The 17,351-nt window shown below is 40.5% G+C and overlaps 1 protein-coding gene across 2 annotated transcripts in view; it reads right to left on the bottom strand.

Moving 5' to 3' along the window:
• BPGM (bisphosphoglycerate mutase) overlaps positions 1–17,351 on the bottom strand; it is a 63,969-nt gene that overhangs the window by 14,011 nt on the left and 32,607 nt on the right. The window contains exon 3 of one of the 2 annotated variants that reach the window (XM_080665473.1): positions 8,791–10,836. The exons of the other annotated variant lie outside the window; for it this stretch is intronic. Coding sequence (XP_080521599.1) covers positions 10,658–10,836 — 179 coding nt within the window. The 3' untranslated portion in view covers positions 8,791–10,657. Of the gene's footprint in view, positions 1–8,790; positions 10,837–17,351 lie in introns of those variants that run through there. 2 annotated transcript variants of the gene reach the window in all.

Genomic DNA, 17,351 nt, shown 5'->3' with positions numbered 1-17,351 from the left:
GATATATTACAATATTTGGACAAACAGTATGTGTGTCTCCATTGTAATCTTATACTGGGCCTCACAGATGTTCAAGATGGGCCTGGAGGGAAGTTATAAGAACAGAATTATTATAGCAGAACATTGAAAGCATCTATTTTTTCTCTTTGGAACATTATGTTCTATACAAATTATGGAACAGTATTTATCCAAGATTGTTTGAAGCCTATGAAACATGGAGAAATACTTATGATGAAGAAAAGAATACAAAATGGAATGAAAATTTAGAATATATCTATGTGAAAAATGCACATAGAAATAAATGAAATAGTCCTCAGGATGGTAGGATTAAAGAATCTTCTCTACTCATTTTCAAATTTCAAAATATTTATACTGCTACATTTAGCTCTATGATTTGAATAAAAAGCAAGAATACAACTCATTAAGTACCTATTTACACACCATTATAGTCGCTGCTAATGGAGAAATGCTCTGACAGGCGAGTCAACCTCCTTGGCCTTCCTGTCCACCAGCAACAGGGTTTCCTTCTCTGCTTCATAGTGGGAGGATAGCCACAGAGCACAGTACAGATTAAAATCAAATAAAATATTTTAAAAAATAAATCTGTAAAAATGGAGTTTAGCACTACAGAGAGGTAAATTTGTGAAATTCTGTAGAGTAGCTCTGCATGACATTGCCAGCTTCATGAATTCAATTCTCCTGCCACTGAAGAGGAGACAAGGGAACAAGTGAGATCCAGCATCGGTAAGTCACAGGGCTCTGGGGGAGCCTGAGTCTCAAGAGGTGAGCAGATATTTGGTAGACAATGAAAAGAGGGCAAGGTAGGGCGGGTGATGGAGGGGAGGACGAGTGCTAAGGCAGAGCCTTGACAGGGTGCTAGTGTCTTTGAAAGTCTGTATGAAGTTCTGTGTGGTCCCCCTGACAAATCTTAGAGAGCAAAAGTGGAGGCAGGAAGATCAACTAGAAGACTGTTGAAATCTTTAAACAGGGAAAAGATGAGGGTGTGACTTAGGGCCTGAGTGGTGAAGATAAAAATGAATTTAAAAAGGTCTGAGGAGAGAAAATCAACAGGACCCATCAGAAGTCAAAGCTAACAGCCAGGATGGTGGCTGGGCATCTGAGTGTCTAAGTAGGACCAACCCTGCCAGACAAGTCTCTATACTTTATATTTTAGATTTAATATTGTCTCCTTTATTCCTAGGTTACAATCCCATGGGGATCATGGTAATTTATATTTATATTTTATGTTTATATAAGCAGATCTCTGTAGTTACATAATTAAAGGAAAAAATCCCACGATCAATTCCAGGCCCTTTTAGATATGACCTTTTGTATATAGACTTAAGTTTGCAGTCAAATCCAGGGACATTTATGAATAAATAGTGACCTCCAGTGTTTGGGTGCAGAAATAAAGATTATAAAATACCAACACTCCTGGGAGAGTACTTGGAATTCCAATTACAAATAACATTCCCTACACTTCAATTCAGAACCCTGGGGTGCTTCAGCAATAAAAATACTGTCTGGCTAACTGTTGGCCTATGGCTGCCTGGACAACTCTTAATGAATATTCTATAGAACACATGTCAGAATGGATTAAGTGGCCTCAATCATGGGCCCATAGCTATGTGATGGCCTTTGCCCTCTCTGTTCTAAGTTCCAGGTTCAACTGCTCCAAAGAAATGAAGTAAGGGTAGATTTATTGCAATAAATTTAACTAATACAAATTCCAGCTCTGTCTGATTCCACCTAAGTCAACATTACATTAGATAAAGTTTCCTCTCCAGTAGATTCCAGGCAGTGTGGTTGGCGGATATTCCCTTTTAAATAGCTGTGTGCCTAGAGCAAGTTCATGAGAAATTCTTGTAAATTCTCTGCAGCATAATAACTCCTTCAACTGGAGTTGCTTCATCGTGAGAAAGTAACCATCTCACATCTTGGCCAACAGTCGCTGCAGTTGCTGTCAGGTGGCATCTATTTTCTGCAGATGGGAAAGTAGGTGCTGGCTCTTTGGAGACATGCTTCTGTCCCATTCTATGCTAAAGTTTAAAAAACAAACAAACGTGGCTTTGCAGAGAAGTAAAGTACAGGATGAACAATGAAGTTGTCTTGAAAGGATAGAGCTTACTTCATGAAAACAGCATCTTTTTCATGAACCTTGTTTTTAAAGTGAGAAGAGACTTAGTGGCCAAGCACAACATAAAAGGCAAATCTTTAATGCCATCAGAATTCATTTGACTTGTTTTGGGCAATGAGAAGCGCTCCTTTCAGGCAATTAACCCTCAGCATTCTTAGTACAAGGATGCATGGAGGAGCAGTAGAAAGTTGTGCTATGACACAGAGCAGAGTGACACAAGGGATGCTTCTGAGGTGGTTGCTGCAGGGACCTGAAATTCAAGGAAACAGGGGCCCAGAGATTAAATAGAGTTTAGGAGCCAAATGGTGGCATTAAGAAGGGATATGACCCTACAACACTGTTTGTTCAACCATAAGGCAATGGCAATCACAATCTTGTTCCTGATTTGTTGTACCCACAGATAAGCTTATTGTTGTCTGTAGCCCCAAACATAGTAGAAATAAAAAGAGTATACAACTTATCTCTTGACAATACAGATTTAAAAGGTTTTTTGGCCCTGGCCAGTGTTGCCAAGTGGTTAGAGTGTCAGCCCACACACCAAAGGGTTGTGGGTTCAATTCCTGGTCAAGGGCACATACCTGGGTTGCAGGTTCGATCCCCGGCCCTGGCTCTGGGGTACTTGTGGGAGGCAACCAATTGATGTGTCTCTCTCACATTAATGTTTCTCTCCTTCTCTCCCCCACTCCTTACCTTCCTTCTATTCTCTCTAAAATATCAATGGAAAAATATCCTCCGGTGAGAATTAACAAAAAATAAATATTTTTCCTAACCTGACAAGGCCTGAGATTTAAAAAAGAATAAAAAGTACAGAAAACAGTCACCTTTATCCAGACATTGCATACAAAACAAGTTTTAGTGACTGTACTTAGTTTGTTTTAGTCATTTTTTTTCTTCCTGTCATTATTTTCCTTGATTTTGTTTTTAAAACTTTCAAACCCACAGAAAAGCTGGAAGAATAGTACAATAAATACCTAATTAAGGTTCAAATGTTGAAGCACAAATCCCCAATGTGATGGAATTCGGAGGTGGGGTCTTTGGGAGGTAATTAGGTTTAGATGAATCCAGTGAGGTTGGATCCCTTATGATGAGAATAGTGCTCTTATAAGAGAAAGACCAGAGTCCCCTCTTTCTCCACCATGTGAGGATACAGCAATAAATCGACCTGAAAACCATGAAGAGGATCCTCATAGGCACCAAATATGCCAGCACCTTGATCTTGAACTTGCCAGTCTCCAGAACTGTGAGAAATAAATGTTGAATACCACCTAGTCTGTGGTATTTTTTATAGCTGCCTGAGCAGACGAAGACAAATATTCTATAATCCATTATCAGAATTTTTTTCTTTAGTCTCAAATTCTCCTAAATTTGGCACTTGAAATCAATTTTTGTATCTCAATAGTCTTTGGGCATTCTCTTCTCTCTATTTTTTTTAAGGAATTTACCTTTATTTTATTTTATTTTTTTAATATATTTTTTATTGATTTTTTTACAGAGAGGAAGGGAGAGGGATAGAGAGTTAGAAACATCGATGAGAGAGAAACATCGATGAGCTGCCTCCTGCACACCCCCTACTGGGGATGTGCCCACAATCAAGGTACATGCCCTTGACCGGAATAGAACCTGGGACCCTTCAGTCCACAGGCCGACACTCTATCCACTGAGCCAAACCGGTTAGTGCATTCTCTTTTCTGACTCAAGATGTTCCAAATGCACCTTATACTTTACTTACCTTAAACCTGGAATCAACCAACATTTCTGGTTCTGTGGCATAGAATTTAGAAAGCAAGACCAAGGGAATTAGGTGTGCTCTTTATTATAAGTTATCGCTTCTAGGACTAGAAGATGAAGCCAGATCTGGGAGAGGGAAAGGGAGAGGTAATATTGTGAAGAGGAAAATACATATACCTACACACACATTCATACAAATATCTCCAGTTCAAAACCAATAAAAAAGCGTTCTTCTTTAACTTCTTTCGTTTTGTATCTCCTTTCCCCCATAGTGAGTAACCCGATTTACAATAACATCAACAAATGTGCTCATTTTTAAACCTACAAAATTATTTCAGGGTTACTTATTTAAATCAGTCTCCGAAACATTTTCATCTTTAAAGATGAATTTAACATCAGTCACCAAATCATCCCACAATATTCTGCCAAAGTCACACATAATAGACTAACAGCAAACAGAGATAATAAACTATACACAAAGTCAAGACTCAAACTGGACAACTAAGCAAGGGTTGCCATTTGGTTTCTGTATCAAAAAGGACAGAGTTCAGAACAGATGACTGAAGGCTTCCATTTTCACTTGTCAAAGATTATGTGACCCATTTTTCCTTTCCAAAATCTATCCTGTTTGATGTTTGGCAGTTGTTTCAAAATAATCCAGTAGGGTGGGAGGAAGAGTGAGGAGACAGCATATCTTTATAATATTGTCAAAGGAACTTACAATTTAAGGTCCTAGTGTCTTAAAAACTAAACTGTAATAGCTAGATTACCCTGCAATAAATAAAAGATTTTACCAACTGTGGAATGGAAAAAGAGTGACTTTAGTCCTGCCTATCATTTTGCCAAATAACTTTGTCATTACAGGGAGATTGAATAATTAAAATATTCTAATATTTTGTATGTTTCCCATTCCCCTTGGGATGAGTGGTTTAAATTCCCATCATAGTCCAATGTGAAAACCCTCAGGCCACAGCATAATGTGGCATCTGCCACAGCCAGATCTGCTGAGGCAAGGCCTGATTTAATACAACAAATGGTGTTACAAAATGGAGCCAAAAACTTGCAAAATCCAATTATGCAAAACACAAAAACGGGAAACATGATCAAGATCTGCAACAATTTCGGTGTATTTCTGAGGGAAGAACATATGAAAGGTTTTCTAGGTAAGAGGGAAGTTGAACTTTGAAAACAGACATCACTTTTAAAGCATAAGAATAAATTAAAAATGTCTAGAAGACAAACATTGCCATTGATGTGCATGAGTAAGAATTGCATTTTCATAAATTTGTCATAATCCAAGGTAATAATCTGCAAAAGAATCTAGTTGACAGATATCAACCTATATTACAAAGCCACTGTACTCAAAACTGCCAGGTATTGCACAAGAACAGACATATAATATAGACCAATGAAACAGAACAGAGAACCCAGAAATCGACCCCAGCCATTATGCTCAATTAATACTTGACAAAGGAGGCAAGCGCATACAATGGAGTCAAAACAGTCTCTTCAATAAATTGTGTTGGGAAAATTAGACAGATACATGCAAAAAAATGAAACTAGACCACCAACTTATACCATACACAAAAATAAACTCAAAATGGATAAGGACTTAAACATAAGATGGAAACCATAAAAATCTTAGAGGAATCCATAGGCAGCAAAATATCACACATATGTCATAGCAATATCTTTATCGATACAGCTCCTAGGACAATGGAAATTAAGGAGAAAATAAACAAATGGGACTACATAAAAATAAAAAGCTTCTGCACAGCAAAAGAAACCATCAACAAAACAAGAAAGCCCACTGCATGGGAGAACATATTTGCCAATGTTATCTCCAATAAGGGTTTAATCTACAAAATTTACAGGGAACTCATACAACTTAACAAAAGGAAGGTAAACAATCCAATCAAAAAGTGGGCAAAGGACCTAAATAGACACTTTCAAAAGAGGACATACAGAAGGCCAAAAGATCTATTAAAACATGCTCAGAGTCACTAATCATCTGAGAGATGCAAATCAAAACAACAGTGAGGTACCATCTCACAGCTGTCAGAAGGCTATCATCAACAAATCAACAAATGACAAGTGCTGGTGAGGGTGTGGAGAAAAAGAAACCCTCATGCACTGCTGGTGGAAATGCAGACTGGTGCAGGACTGTGAAAAACAGATGGAGTTTCCTCAAAAAATTAGAAATGGAACTCCCGTTTGACCCAGTAATCCCACTTCTAGGAATATATCCCAAAAAATCAGAAACACCAATCAGAAAGGATATGTGCACCCCTATATTCATAGCAGCACAATTTACAATAGCCAAGATTTGGAAACAGCCTAAGTGCCCATCAGCAGATAAGTGGATTAAAAAACTGTGGTACATCTACACAATGGAATACTATGCTGCTGTAAAGAAGGAACTCTTACCATTTGCAACAGCATGGATGGTCCTGGAGAGCATTATGTTAAGCAAAATAAGCCAGTTGGAGAAAGATAAATATCACATAATCTCATTCATTTGTGGAATATAATGAATAACATAAACTGATGAACTAAAATAGATTCATAGACAGAGAAGCATCAAACAGACTGTCAAACCTCAGAGGGAAGGCAGGGGAGAGAATGGGGTAAGAGATCAACCAAAGGACTTGTATGCATGCATATAAGCATAACCAATGGACACAGACACTAGGGTGGTGAGGGCATGTGCTGAGTGGTGGGAGTGGCCAGGGAGAGGTCAATGGGGGAAAAAGGAGACATCTGTAATACTTTAATTAATAAAGAATAAGTAAAATAAAGAGAATCTGGTTGAGTTTGGCAATAGCCAGATCACATGAAGAAATCTTCCTTGCACATCTTATCAAGGAAAAATATGTGACATAATGACAAGGATGCTTTGCTAATTCCATGCTCAAGTTAAATGATGCAAGAACCTCCACTGTCTGAAGCAGCACTTCTTCTCTTGTAGAAAAATTATCAGTGTACTGGGTGGGATACGGTATTCAGCTGAGATATGTACAAGTTAGAACTCTAGGAGTAGCATCTTGCTACTTACTGCATTCATCTTACCATACTGGGACAATCATTCCAGCCTGGGCAGAGGAGTCACCTATACCTGGTAACAGGGCAAGACCAACCTGTGGAAAACAGTATAGATAGAATGGGCTGCCCTCTCCAAGGACCAAATTTCTAGGCAAGCCGTCTGCCATTTATTCTATACTAGAGGCCCGGTGCACGAAATTCGTGAGAGGGGGGTGTCCCTCAACCCAGCCTGCACCCTCTCCAATCTGGGACCCCTCGAGGGATGTCCGACTGCCCGTTTAGGCCCGATCCCAGTAGGATCGGGCCTAAACGGGCAGTCGGACATCCCCCTCACAATCCAAGACCGCTGGCTCCCAACTGCTCACCTGCCCGCCTTCCTGATTGCCTCTAACCGCTTCTGCCTGCCAGCCTGATCACCCCCTAACCACTCCCCTGCCAGCCTGATTGATGCCTAACTGCTCCCCTGCCAGCCTGTTTGCCCCTAACTGCCCTCCCCTGCAGGCCTGGTCCCCCCCAACTGCTCTCCCCTGCAGGCCTGGGTCCCCCGCAACTGCCCTTCCCTGCAGGCCCGGTCACCCCCAACTTCCCTCCTCTGCCGGTCTGGTCACCCCTAACTGCCCTCCCCTGCAGGCTTGATCGCCCACAATTGCCCTCCCTTGCAGGCCTGGTCCCTCCCAACTGCCCTCCCCTGCTGGCCTGATTGCCCACAACTGCCCTCCCTTGCAGGCCTGGTCCCTCCCAACTGCCCTCCCCTGATGGCCATCTTGTGGTGGCCATCTTGTGTCCACATGGGGGCAGCCATCTTGTGTGCTGGAGTGATGGTCAATCTGCATATTACTCTCTTATTAGATAGGATAGAGGTCTGGTGCATGGGTGGGGGCCAGCTGGTTTGCCCTGAAGTGTGTCCTGGATCAGGGTGGGGGTTCCCTTGGGGCATGGGGCGGCCTGGGCAAGGAGCCTGTGGTGGTTTGCAGGCCGGCCATGCCCCCCGGCAACCCAAGCGGAGGCCCTGGTATCTGGGATTTACTTATCTTCTACAATTGAAACTTTGTAGCCTTAAGCTGAGGCCAAAGCAGGCCAGGGCTGCAGAAGCTCGGCCTCCTCCATCACCGGGGGCAATCCTAGCCTCCTGCTCTCTCCAGCTCCATGGCTGCCGCCATTTCTGTTGGGATTTATTTATCTTCTATAATTGAAACTTTGTAGCCTGGAGTGGAGGCCTGGGCCGGCAAGGGCAGGCGGAAAGCTTGGCTTCCTCCATTGCTGGGGAAACCCAAGCCTTCCTCCTGCTGCAGCCATCTTGGTTTGGTTTATTTGCATATTCGCTCCTGATTGGCTGGTGGGTGTGGCTTGTGGGTGTAGCAGAGGTATGGTCAATTTGCATATTTCTCTTTTATTAGATAGGATAATAAAAGGCTAATATACAAATTGTCAACTAACCAGGAGTTCGATCGCTCGCCATGATGTGTGCTGACCACCAGGGGGCAGCATGGAACGAAGGAAGGCCCCAGCAGGCAGCCAGAAGGCCCCAATTGCCCCTGATCGCTGGCCAGGCCTAGGAATCCGACCTATGCATGAATTTTGTGCACCTGACCTCTAGTTTAAAATAAAATAAAAAATCCCCATATTTTGGTCCCAGCTTGACATAGAACAGAAGGATGCCAAATTAGGATGTAGGTTAGGCAACCTTCAAAATTTCTACATCAGAGGGGGTCAATGGAGGAGGGAGAAAGGACATCTGTAATACTTTAAACAATAAAGATAATAAAAAACTTAATTATAAAAAGGATTCCTACATCAAAAACTATACTTTGTAAGCATGTAAAGAAAACAGGCTCTCTGGTTATCTAAGGTTGAAGTTGTTAAAAATAATTTTACATGTTTTCATGAATGCTTCTTCATTTATTTCAGCCAACATCTTAAAGACAATAAAACCAAATTGTATCAGAAAGTATCCAAAAATGATCCATACCTGAGGAAGTCTGCAAGATTCCAAAGTGACTGGGCGTGAGTATAGCTTTGTATGCAGAAGCATATCATATTGCGGGTGGGGCCCCTGGAAGTCGATACCTAGATTCAGGACAAGGCAAGAATCCAACTCTAGGATCATGAGCTGCATTAAGACATGGTCACCCCTTAGGCTGGAAAATTCAGAGGTCAATTCCAGAGATGAAGCTGTTCAAAATGGTCTGAGCTGCAGCCTAAACACAGATTTTGTAATTGTAGGAATATCTGGTAGTTGGTGGTTGAGTCTGATCTCTAAATTCTAAAGCGTGTCATTTGGTTAAGCAATTGGACTAAAAAGAATGATTACAGTAGAGAAGCCAGTGGTTGGTCAGAAATGTAAAACATCCACATTCTACATTTTTATGCATCACAGATGTGGCCAGCTGTGAACAAACCAGGTTCATCTCTTTTTTTCAGCCACCTTCATCAGCCAATGCTCTGTGAGTCTTGATTTAAGGATTAAAGAGAGACCAGGCAGTGGCAAGGGTTTTAGAATTAGTTTTCTTCTAATGCCAGTTTTATTATAACATGGATACAATGAGTTAATTCACCAATGGAAAGCCATAAAAAATGGTAAATATCTGTAACAACTATTACAGCTATAAATTTTTACATGAATTTATCATTGAAATATATGTTCCTTAAAGAAATGACTTATATACCTATAGTATTTAAAAATATACTATGGAAAACAGTATCATTAAGATTGATAAGCAATCAATTCTGTCCATGGCCTACCCTGGCTACTCTTAGCCCTCAGCAGATAAACAATAAATGTATGTGACAAACTCCAATATATCATTTCCCTTGCTCATGTGAATAAAATTACATCAACTGTGTTATACTTCCTGACACCAACCTTCAATTTATAGAGAATTAGAGTGTCTATGTGTTGAAAAAAGGTGCAACTCTTTGAGTGTTACAGGAAGATATAAGCAGAAGACTTCAGTTCAGAGGCCTTTATCTAATATTTATGAATCACATGGAGATACTTGGGGAATTCATTTTTGATCACAGAACTTTATTCTTAAACCAATTTTAAGTACCCAAGGATTAAAGCTCAAGAAACAAAAATAAGAGAACACAAACAGCTATAGTTGTCTATGCGCTGCTAATTCTAAATACCGAGGAATTCCACCAAATGTCAAACAAAGGAGTCTCTGGACTAGAGACAGGGCAAAGGGCCTTGCTGTTTATTGCTGGCTGTTGTGGAGGAACCCATCTGTGGCTTTCCCATTTAATGGGCCTCTCATCTTACCTATCAAAACATCCCTTTTCCTAGAGGAAAAGACTAATAATAAATACTTTAAGTATAGTATATTATCTAATATCCTCTCCTATCATCCCAGAAAGTCTTAGTAAATATAAAAGTGAACTACTTATTACAATAATTAGTACCTGTCAGTGGTAACTTCACAATGATTTGTTGAATGATGAAATACCTTAAACTCTACCTCACTCTACCATCTAAGAAACTTATGACATTAAGCCCCACTGCTGAGTAGTTTAACTCAAACAGGGCTAGCAGGAGAGCTAACCCATAAGACTTATGACATATGCACTCAGGCACCCTAAAGTCTTTATCTGGGCCAACATAAGTTACCTAGTTAGCGATACAAACTTTACCCCACAGCCTAGCTCTGGAAAAATCAGGAAAAGAGAGAGGAGAGGGAGAGATCAGCACCTATAACACACTGCATGCCACTCCTTTTTGTAGCTATTCCTAGCCAACACTTGGGAAAAACTTTATTTTGCAGCTTTTTTCACTTTTCCTTGATCATCTACTTTCTTAATGGCTGCTTGGATAGCCTCTTGGTCACCCAGGAACTGGTGAGGCCCAACAGCATGCAGGTTCTCATCCAGTTCCAGTAGAATGGGGACGCCAGTGGGAAGAGTAATGTTGATAATGTCTTCATCTGAGATACCTGCAGATTAAGAGAGGAAGGAACAAGGCATTAAAGCGACCCTGGTGGTGGTTCTGTTTAAATCTAGTTCAACAGATTAGAAAGTGGTTGGTTTTCCAACACCGAGTGAACCTGGAATGCTCGAGCTAAATCCAGTCAAGAGAAACACTTTCTAACTACTTGGGAAGCCCAATGAGGAGGAATCAGGAAAGGATTATAAATCATGCCTTGTAAATCAGCCTCATTCTCCAACTGTCCCTTATCATCCCAACTGATAGGAGAGGAAGGTATGTGTGATGGACAAATTGCCTTCAATTAGTTTTTAAATAAGCTAAATTACAAGTACTTCAACTTTGACCAGAAGAGTTGGAGTTGGATTAAGACTACAGTAGTAGCAGTGGTAGTGATAGTATTTTTATTATTATGACTACTTTTAACAAAAACGCTAACATGTATGATGTACATTCTACATGCCAAGTACCCACTCTTCTAAACACTTTATATGTATTAACTCATTTAACCATTGCTGCAATCCTATGAGGTTATAAGTTATTATTTTTCCATGTAACAAGTTTTGGCAAAGAGAGGTTAAGCAAACAACTGACGATCATACAGACAGTAGTAGTAGAGCCTGATTCAAACCCAGGCATCTGTAATTACTGTACCAAGGAATGCCTTCAAGTTTTTCTGAGTTCAAAGTGGGCAAAGAGAAGGAAGGAGAAAAGAGACAGAGTTAAGCAAATTAAAAGAAAACAAACTATTCAAATTATCTATTTTAAAAACATACTTTTGTTACATAGACGTCTACATTTTAACCAAATGCTTCTGTTCTATATTAACAGAAAAGTACTGAGGTGGAGCAAGTTCCGAGGAAGAGTGTGAAGGGTTGTCTTTATTTGGGAGGTGATGATGGCAGAAAAAAGTTACTATCAGTTAGTTCTCAAAGTATTTTGTCATTTTAATTAACCAATGGTGGTAACAATAGCACCAGCCAAAAGTCAGAGAAATAGCACTGGATCTCAACTACTAGGGTAGTTCTTTATTAGAATTTCATTTCTAGGCCCTGAAGAGCTACCTAAGAACTCTAATACACAAACTGTACATACTCAAACAGCTATGAAACCATGGACAGTATACTAGCATACTGCCTATCTCCTCTTCTGCCAGTCCCCCTCAATATACTAAACTCTGTAATTCTAGGCAAGTGAATTTTCTGGGCCTCCATTCCCTCTGTCAAGTTAAAAAAGAAACACACACTCTTCCTTTGCCATTACCAAGGATGTGGGGTAGTAGAAATGGATTTAGGAGAACATGAAAAAGTATAGCACAGTGTTTCTTCATCCCTATTAGGAATTCTCTTCTAGGGGGAAGATTTAAAGCGTAGACTACTAAGACACTCCTTTGCCCTGCCAAGTCCCTATCCCCACACGGTATATAACCCTACAAAAGATTACTATGCCAAACTAAAGCTGCGAGGAACAAATCAGTTCAGACCAGAGAGCCAGCTGCTTAGTGGGAGGATTCTGAGAGCCCTCTAGTTCTGTCAGGTCAGATCTGTCAGCTGGATGCACAACAGCTGCTACAGGCATTGCCTGGAGACAGCAGAGCAGAATTCACCAGCACGAGGTTTAGAGCCAGGTGACCACTGAGGCTTTAGAACCCAGAAGTTCTCACCCCAATCAACGGGAAGCTCTGAAGGTCCCTAGGCCTAACTCACTCAACAGCCAGTAACTGAAGGCCTACTATACCAGTATATATGCATAGTACATGTGACCTTGCCCAGGATTTGACCTCTACTGAACTATTTCTTCATTTATAAAAGGAGGGAGGATAGCCTCTTCTAGCACCAAAGTTCTTCTATTTTATTCTTAATGGCTAAGAAAAGCAAAGGCACTTTAGAGGGAGGCATGAGAAACATCGGGACACTGATTAGTGTTTACATTCATCTATCATGCAAGACCATGTTTTATCTGTACCCAGAGTATGTAAGCATATTGCTCATTGAATTGGGAAGAAAGATGGATTTTAAAGATTTCTTCAATTAATGTAAATTTTCACTGCAAAAAATTTGTTAGGAGACAACAGTTCAGTAAAAATGATCATGTTTGACTAATGTTTTCCAGGAGAAATAGAAATTATGAGCATACACATCTGTATCAGCATCTCAGATTCACTGCTTATAATTTGTGGGCCTTGACAACATTACCGACCATTAACCTTTACAAGTGATTTTTGGATCTAAGACTTTATTTTAAAACTAGAGGCCTGGTGCATGACATTTGTGCACTGGGGGGGGGGGGGGTGGGGGAGGCTCCCTCAGCCTGGCCTGCACCCTTTCGCAGTCTGGGAGCCCTCAGGGAATGTCCGACTGATGGCTTAGGCCCGCAGTCAGACAGCCTTAGCGCTGCTGTGGAGTTGGGCCACTGAGCTCGCCAGCTGTCAGCCCAGCTTGTGGCTGAGTGGCGCTCCTCCTGTGGGAATGCACACACTGACCACCAGGGGGCAGCTCCTGCAATGAGCGTCTGCCCCCTGGTGGTCAGTGCGTGTCATAGTGACCGGTCGTTCTGTTGCTCGGTCAATTTGCATATTACCCTTTTATTATATTGGATGACTAAGCTCCCACTTTTATTCAACATTGTACTGGAGGTTTTAGCCAGGGCAACTACGCAAGAAAAGGAAATAAAAAGCATCCAGATTGAAAAGAAAGAGGTAAACTATCTCTATTTTCAGATGACACAATCCCACTAAAAACTAACTGAATCAATAAATGAATTCAGCTATGTCGCAAGAGATAAGATGAATATATAAAAATTGTATTTCTATGTAGTAGTGATGAGCAAATAAAAAATGAAATAAAAACAATTCCATTTATAATAGAAACAAAACAAATAATATACATAGGAATAAATGTAACCAAAGAAGTACAAAACTTATACTCTGAACACTACAAAACATTGTTTTTCCCAAATAAACACACAGATTCAACAAAATCCCTATCAAAATTTCAGCTGACTTTTTTTTTTTTTTTTTTTGCAGAAATTGACAAAACTTCATGACCTTGAATTAGGCAATGGTTTCTTACATATGACACTAAAAACATAATGAAAGAAAACTAGATAAGCTGGGCATATAAAAATTGTGTTTGTGCTTCAAGCACACCATCAAAAAAAGTGAAAAGATAATTTAGAATGGAAGAAAATTTTTACAACTCATTTATCTGATGAGACATATCTAGAGTATATATAGAACTATTACACTTCAATAATAAAGAGACAAGTGCCCAAATTAAAAAATGGGCAAAAAAAAAGATCTAAACAGACATTTCTCTAAAAAAGATATACAAATGGCTAGTAGGCACATAAAAACATGTTCAATATGATTAGCCATCAGGAAAATGCAAATCAAAACCACAATGAGATACCACTTCTTATCCACTATAATTTTAAAAGTGTCAGATTACAAATAAGTGCTGGTGAGGATATAGAAAACTGGAATCCTAGTACACTGTAAAATTAAGCGTATAAAATGGTATGGACACTTTGGAAAACAGTCTGGCAATTCCTCAAACAGTTAAGCATAGGGTTACCATGTGACCTAGCAATTTCACTCTTAGGTATATACCCAAGAGAAATGAAAACAGGTCCACACAAAAACTTGTATATGAAGCTTCACAGCAGCATTATTCATGGTAGCCAAAAAGTGGAAACAGCTTAAATGTCCATCAACTGATGAATGGATAAATCAAATGTAATATATCCATACAGTGGAAAATTATTTGGCAATAAAAAGGAACAAAGCGCTAATAAGTGCTAAATACTGAGGAACCTTGAAAATATTATGCTAAGTGAAAGAAGCCAGTCACAAAAGACTACATTTTGTATGATTCTATTAATGTGAAATGTCCAGATTAGGCAAATTTATAAATAGATTAGTGGATGCCTAGGACTAGAGGGAATGAGGGGACTGGGAAGTGACAGCTAGGTGTAGGGTTTCTTTGGAGGGCAAATAAAGTGTTCTAAAATCAACTGTGGTGATAGATGGACAACTCTCTGAATATACTGAAAGCCAATGAACTATATACTTTACATGAGTGAACTGTATAATATGTGAATTATATCTCAATAAGGCTGTTAAAAATACTAAACAAATACAGAGAAGTTATATAAAACTGCTCAAGTCACAAAACTGTTATGGTAGTACAACTGGACCTGGTGGTGTGTTTTTTTTTTTAATTCCCAAATCCCAGGACTAACAATGTACAGAGCAGAGCAGAGCTGACTTTTTAGACATCTTTGTCAATCCACTATGGAGTCACAGACAGCCATGACAGTTATATCAAGTACTATGGCAAGACTGAGGTAATAGGGTGTAACAGGGTTTATTCTCCTAATGAACCTGGCACCGTGGAAGGACTCCTTCCGGGGATGTTCCCTTGCTCCAGTGTTCTCATATTTTCAATAGTAGGAAAGGATGTGAACACATTTGTCTGGTCCTCTTGAAATAGCTCACACTGTCATCATGATGAGGTTTGGGGGTTACAGTCTGTGACCTTAGAAAAGAGTCCTTGTTTAACAGTGGCCTCAGATCTAGCCATTCTAGCAGGTCCACTCTTTTTTTTTTTTTTTTTTTAATAAATCTTTAATGTTCAGATTATTACAGGTGTTCCTCTTTTTTCCCCCTAGCTCCCCTCCACCTGATTCCCCACCCCACCCCATGCCCTTAGCCCCCGCCACTGTCTTCATCCATAGGTATAAGCTTTTTGTCCAATCTCTTCCCGCACCCCTTAGAGAATTGTCAGTCCACTCCCTTTCTATGTCCCTGATTCTATTATATTCACCAGTCCATTCTGTTCTTCAGATTTTTTATTCACTTGATTTTTAGATTCACTTGTTGGTAGGTATGTATTTGATGTCATTTTGTTGTTCATAATTTTTATCTTTACCTTTTTCTTCTTCTTCCTCTTCTTAAAGAACATCCTTCAGCATTTCATGTAATCCTGGTTTGGTGGTGATGAACTCCTTTAGCTTTTTCTTGTCTGTGAAGCTCTTTATCTGACCTTCAACTCTGAATGATAGCTTTGCTGGGTAGAGTAATCTTGGTTGTAGATTCTTGCTGTTCATCACTTTGAATATTTCTTGCCATTCCCTTCTGGCCTGCATAGTTTCTGCCGAGAAATCAGCTGACAGTTGTATGGGTGCTCCCTTGTAGGTAACTAACCGTTTTTCTCTTGCTGCTTTCAAGATTCTCTCTTTGTCTTTTGCCCTTGGCATTTTAATTATGATGTGTCTTGGTGTGGTCCTCTTTGGATTCCTCTTGTATGGGGTTCTGTGTGCTTCCTGAACTTGTAAGTCTATTTCTTTCACCAGGTAGGGAAAGTTTTCTGTCATTATTTCTTCTAATAGGTTTTCAATATTTTGCTCTCTCTCTTCTTCTGGCACCCCAAAAATTCAGATGTTGGTACGCTTAAAGTTGTCCCAGAGGCTCCTTATACTATCTTCATATTTTTGGATTCTTTTTTCTTTTTGTTTTTCTGGTAGGGTGTTTTTTGTTTCCTCATGTTTCAAATTTTTGGTTTGATTCTTGGGGTCCTTTGATCTACAGTTGAGTTTCTGTATATTCTTTATTTCAGACAGTGTATGCTTAATTTCTGACTGGTCCTTTTCCATTTTTTTGGCATTCTCATTAAGATCCTTAAAGGTCTCACTAAGTTCCTCAGCGGTTTTTAGAAGATTCTTGAGTAACCTTATAAATGTGGTTCTGAACTCTATGTCGTCCATTAGTTTGCTTTCCTCCATTTCTCTCATTCGTGACATGTTTCTTTGTCTCCGCATTTTGCTGCTTCCTTGTGTTGATGGAGTGGCTTTGTGTGGTAGGTGACCTATAGGGGCCAGTAGCTCAGCCTCCCCAATCACCTGAGGTGGATGCCTTTGGTACACCCCTTTGTGGGCTGAGTGCAAAGTCTTGGTGTAGTTAAGCCTTGATTGCTGTTGGTACACTAGGAGGAATTGACCTCCAGGCCAATTGGCTGTGAGGACCCGCTGTGTCTATAATGGAAGTGCTGCTGTGCTGGAGACACGCTTATGGTGCAGGACTTGTTTCAGTGGGGCTTTGGTGCTTACTGAGTCTGCCTCTTGAATGTGTCACTTATGGATGGGGGAGTTGAAATCTGGTGTCTCACACTGACCACTAGGTACACTGGCTTCTGGATCTCCAATGGGGTGCAGGTTAGCTACTGTCTGAGGCCACCCAGCAGGAGCTACAGCGAGAACTACAGTTTTCTCCTCTTTGCTTGGGGTTTGGAGGTTTTGGAGCTGTCTGACCTGGGCTGCAAGTTTGCTAGGTTAAGCTGCGATAGGGCAGGCCATTCATATGCTAAAGCCGCTGCTTGGAGCTTGGGTGCGTTTGTAGATTGTGCAGGGCAGGGTCTCAGGGCAGGGTCTCAGGGCGTGACTAGGCTAGGGCGTGGCAAACAGCGATGGCTGCCAGTAAGCCAGCTCTGCGGCTCTGCGTCTCCGACCGTGTCCCCGAGTCCCGCG

The sequence above is a fragment of the Plecotus auritus genome (assembly GCF_963455305.1).
Source record: "Plecotus auritus genome assembly, chromosome: 4".
NCBI classification, from domain to species: Eukaryota; Metazoa; Chordata; class Mammalia; order Chiroptera; family Vespertilionidae; genus Plecotus; species Plecotus auritus.
The sequence above is the reverse complement of the archived record's forward strand: the minus strand, read 5'-3'. Positions and strand labels throughout refer to the sequence as shown.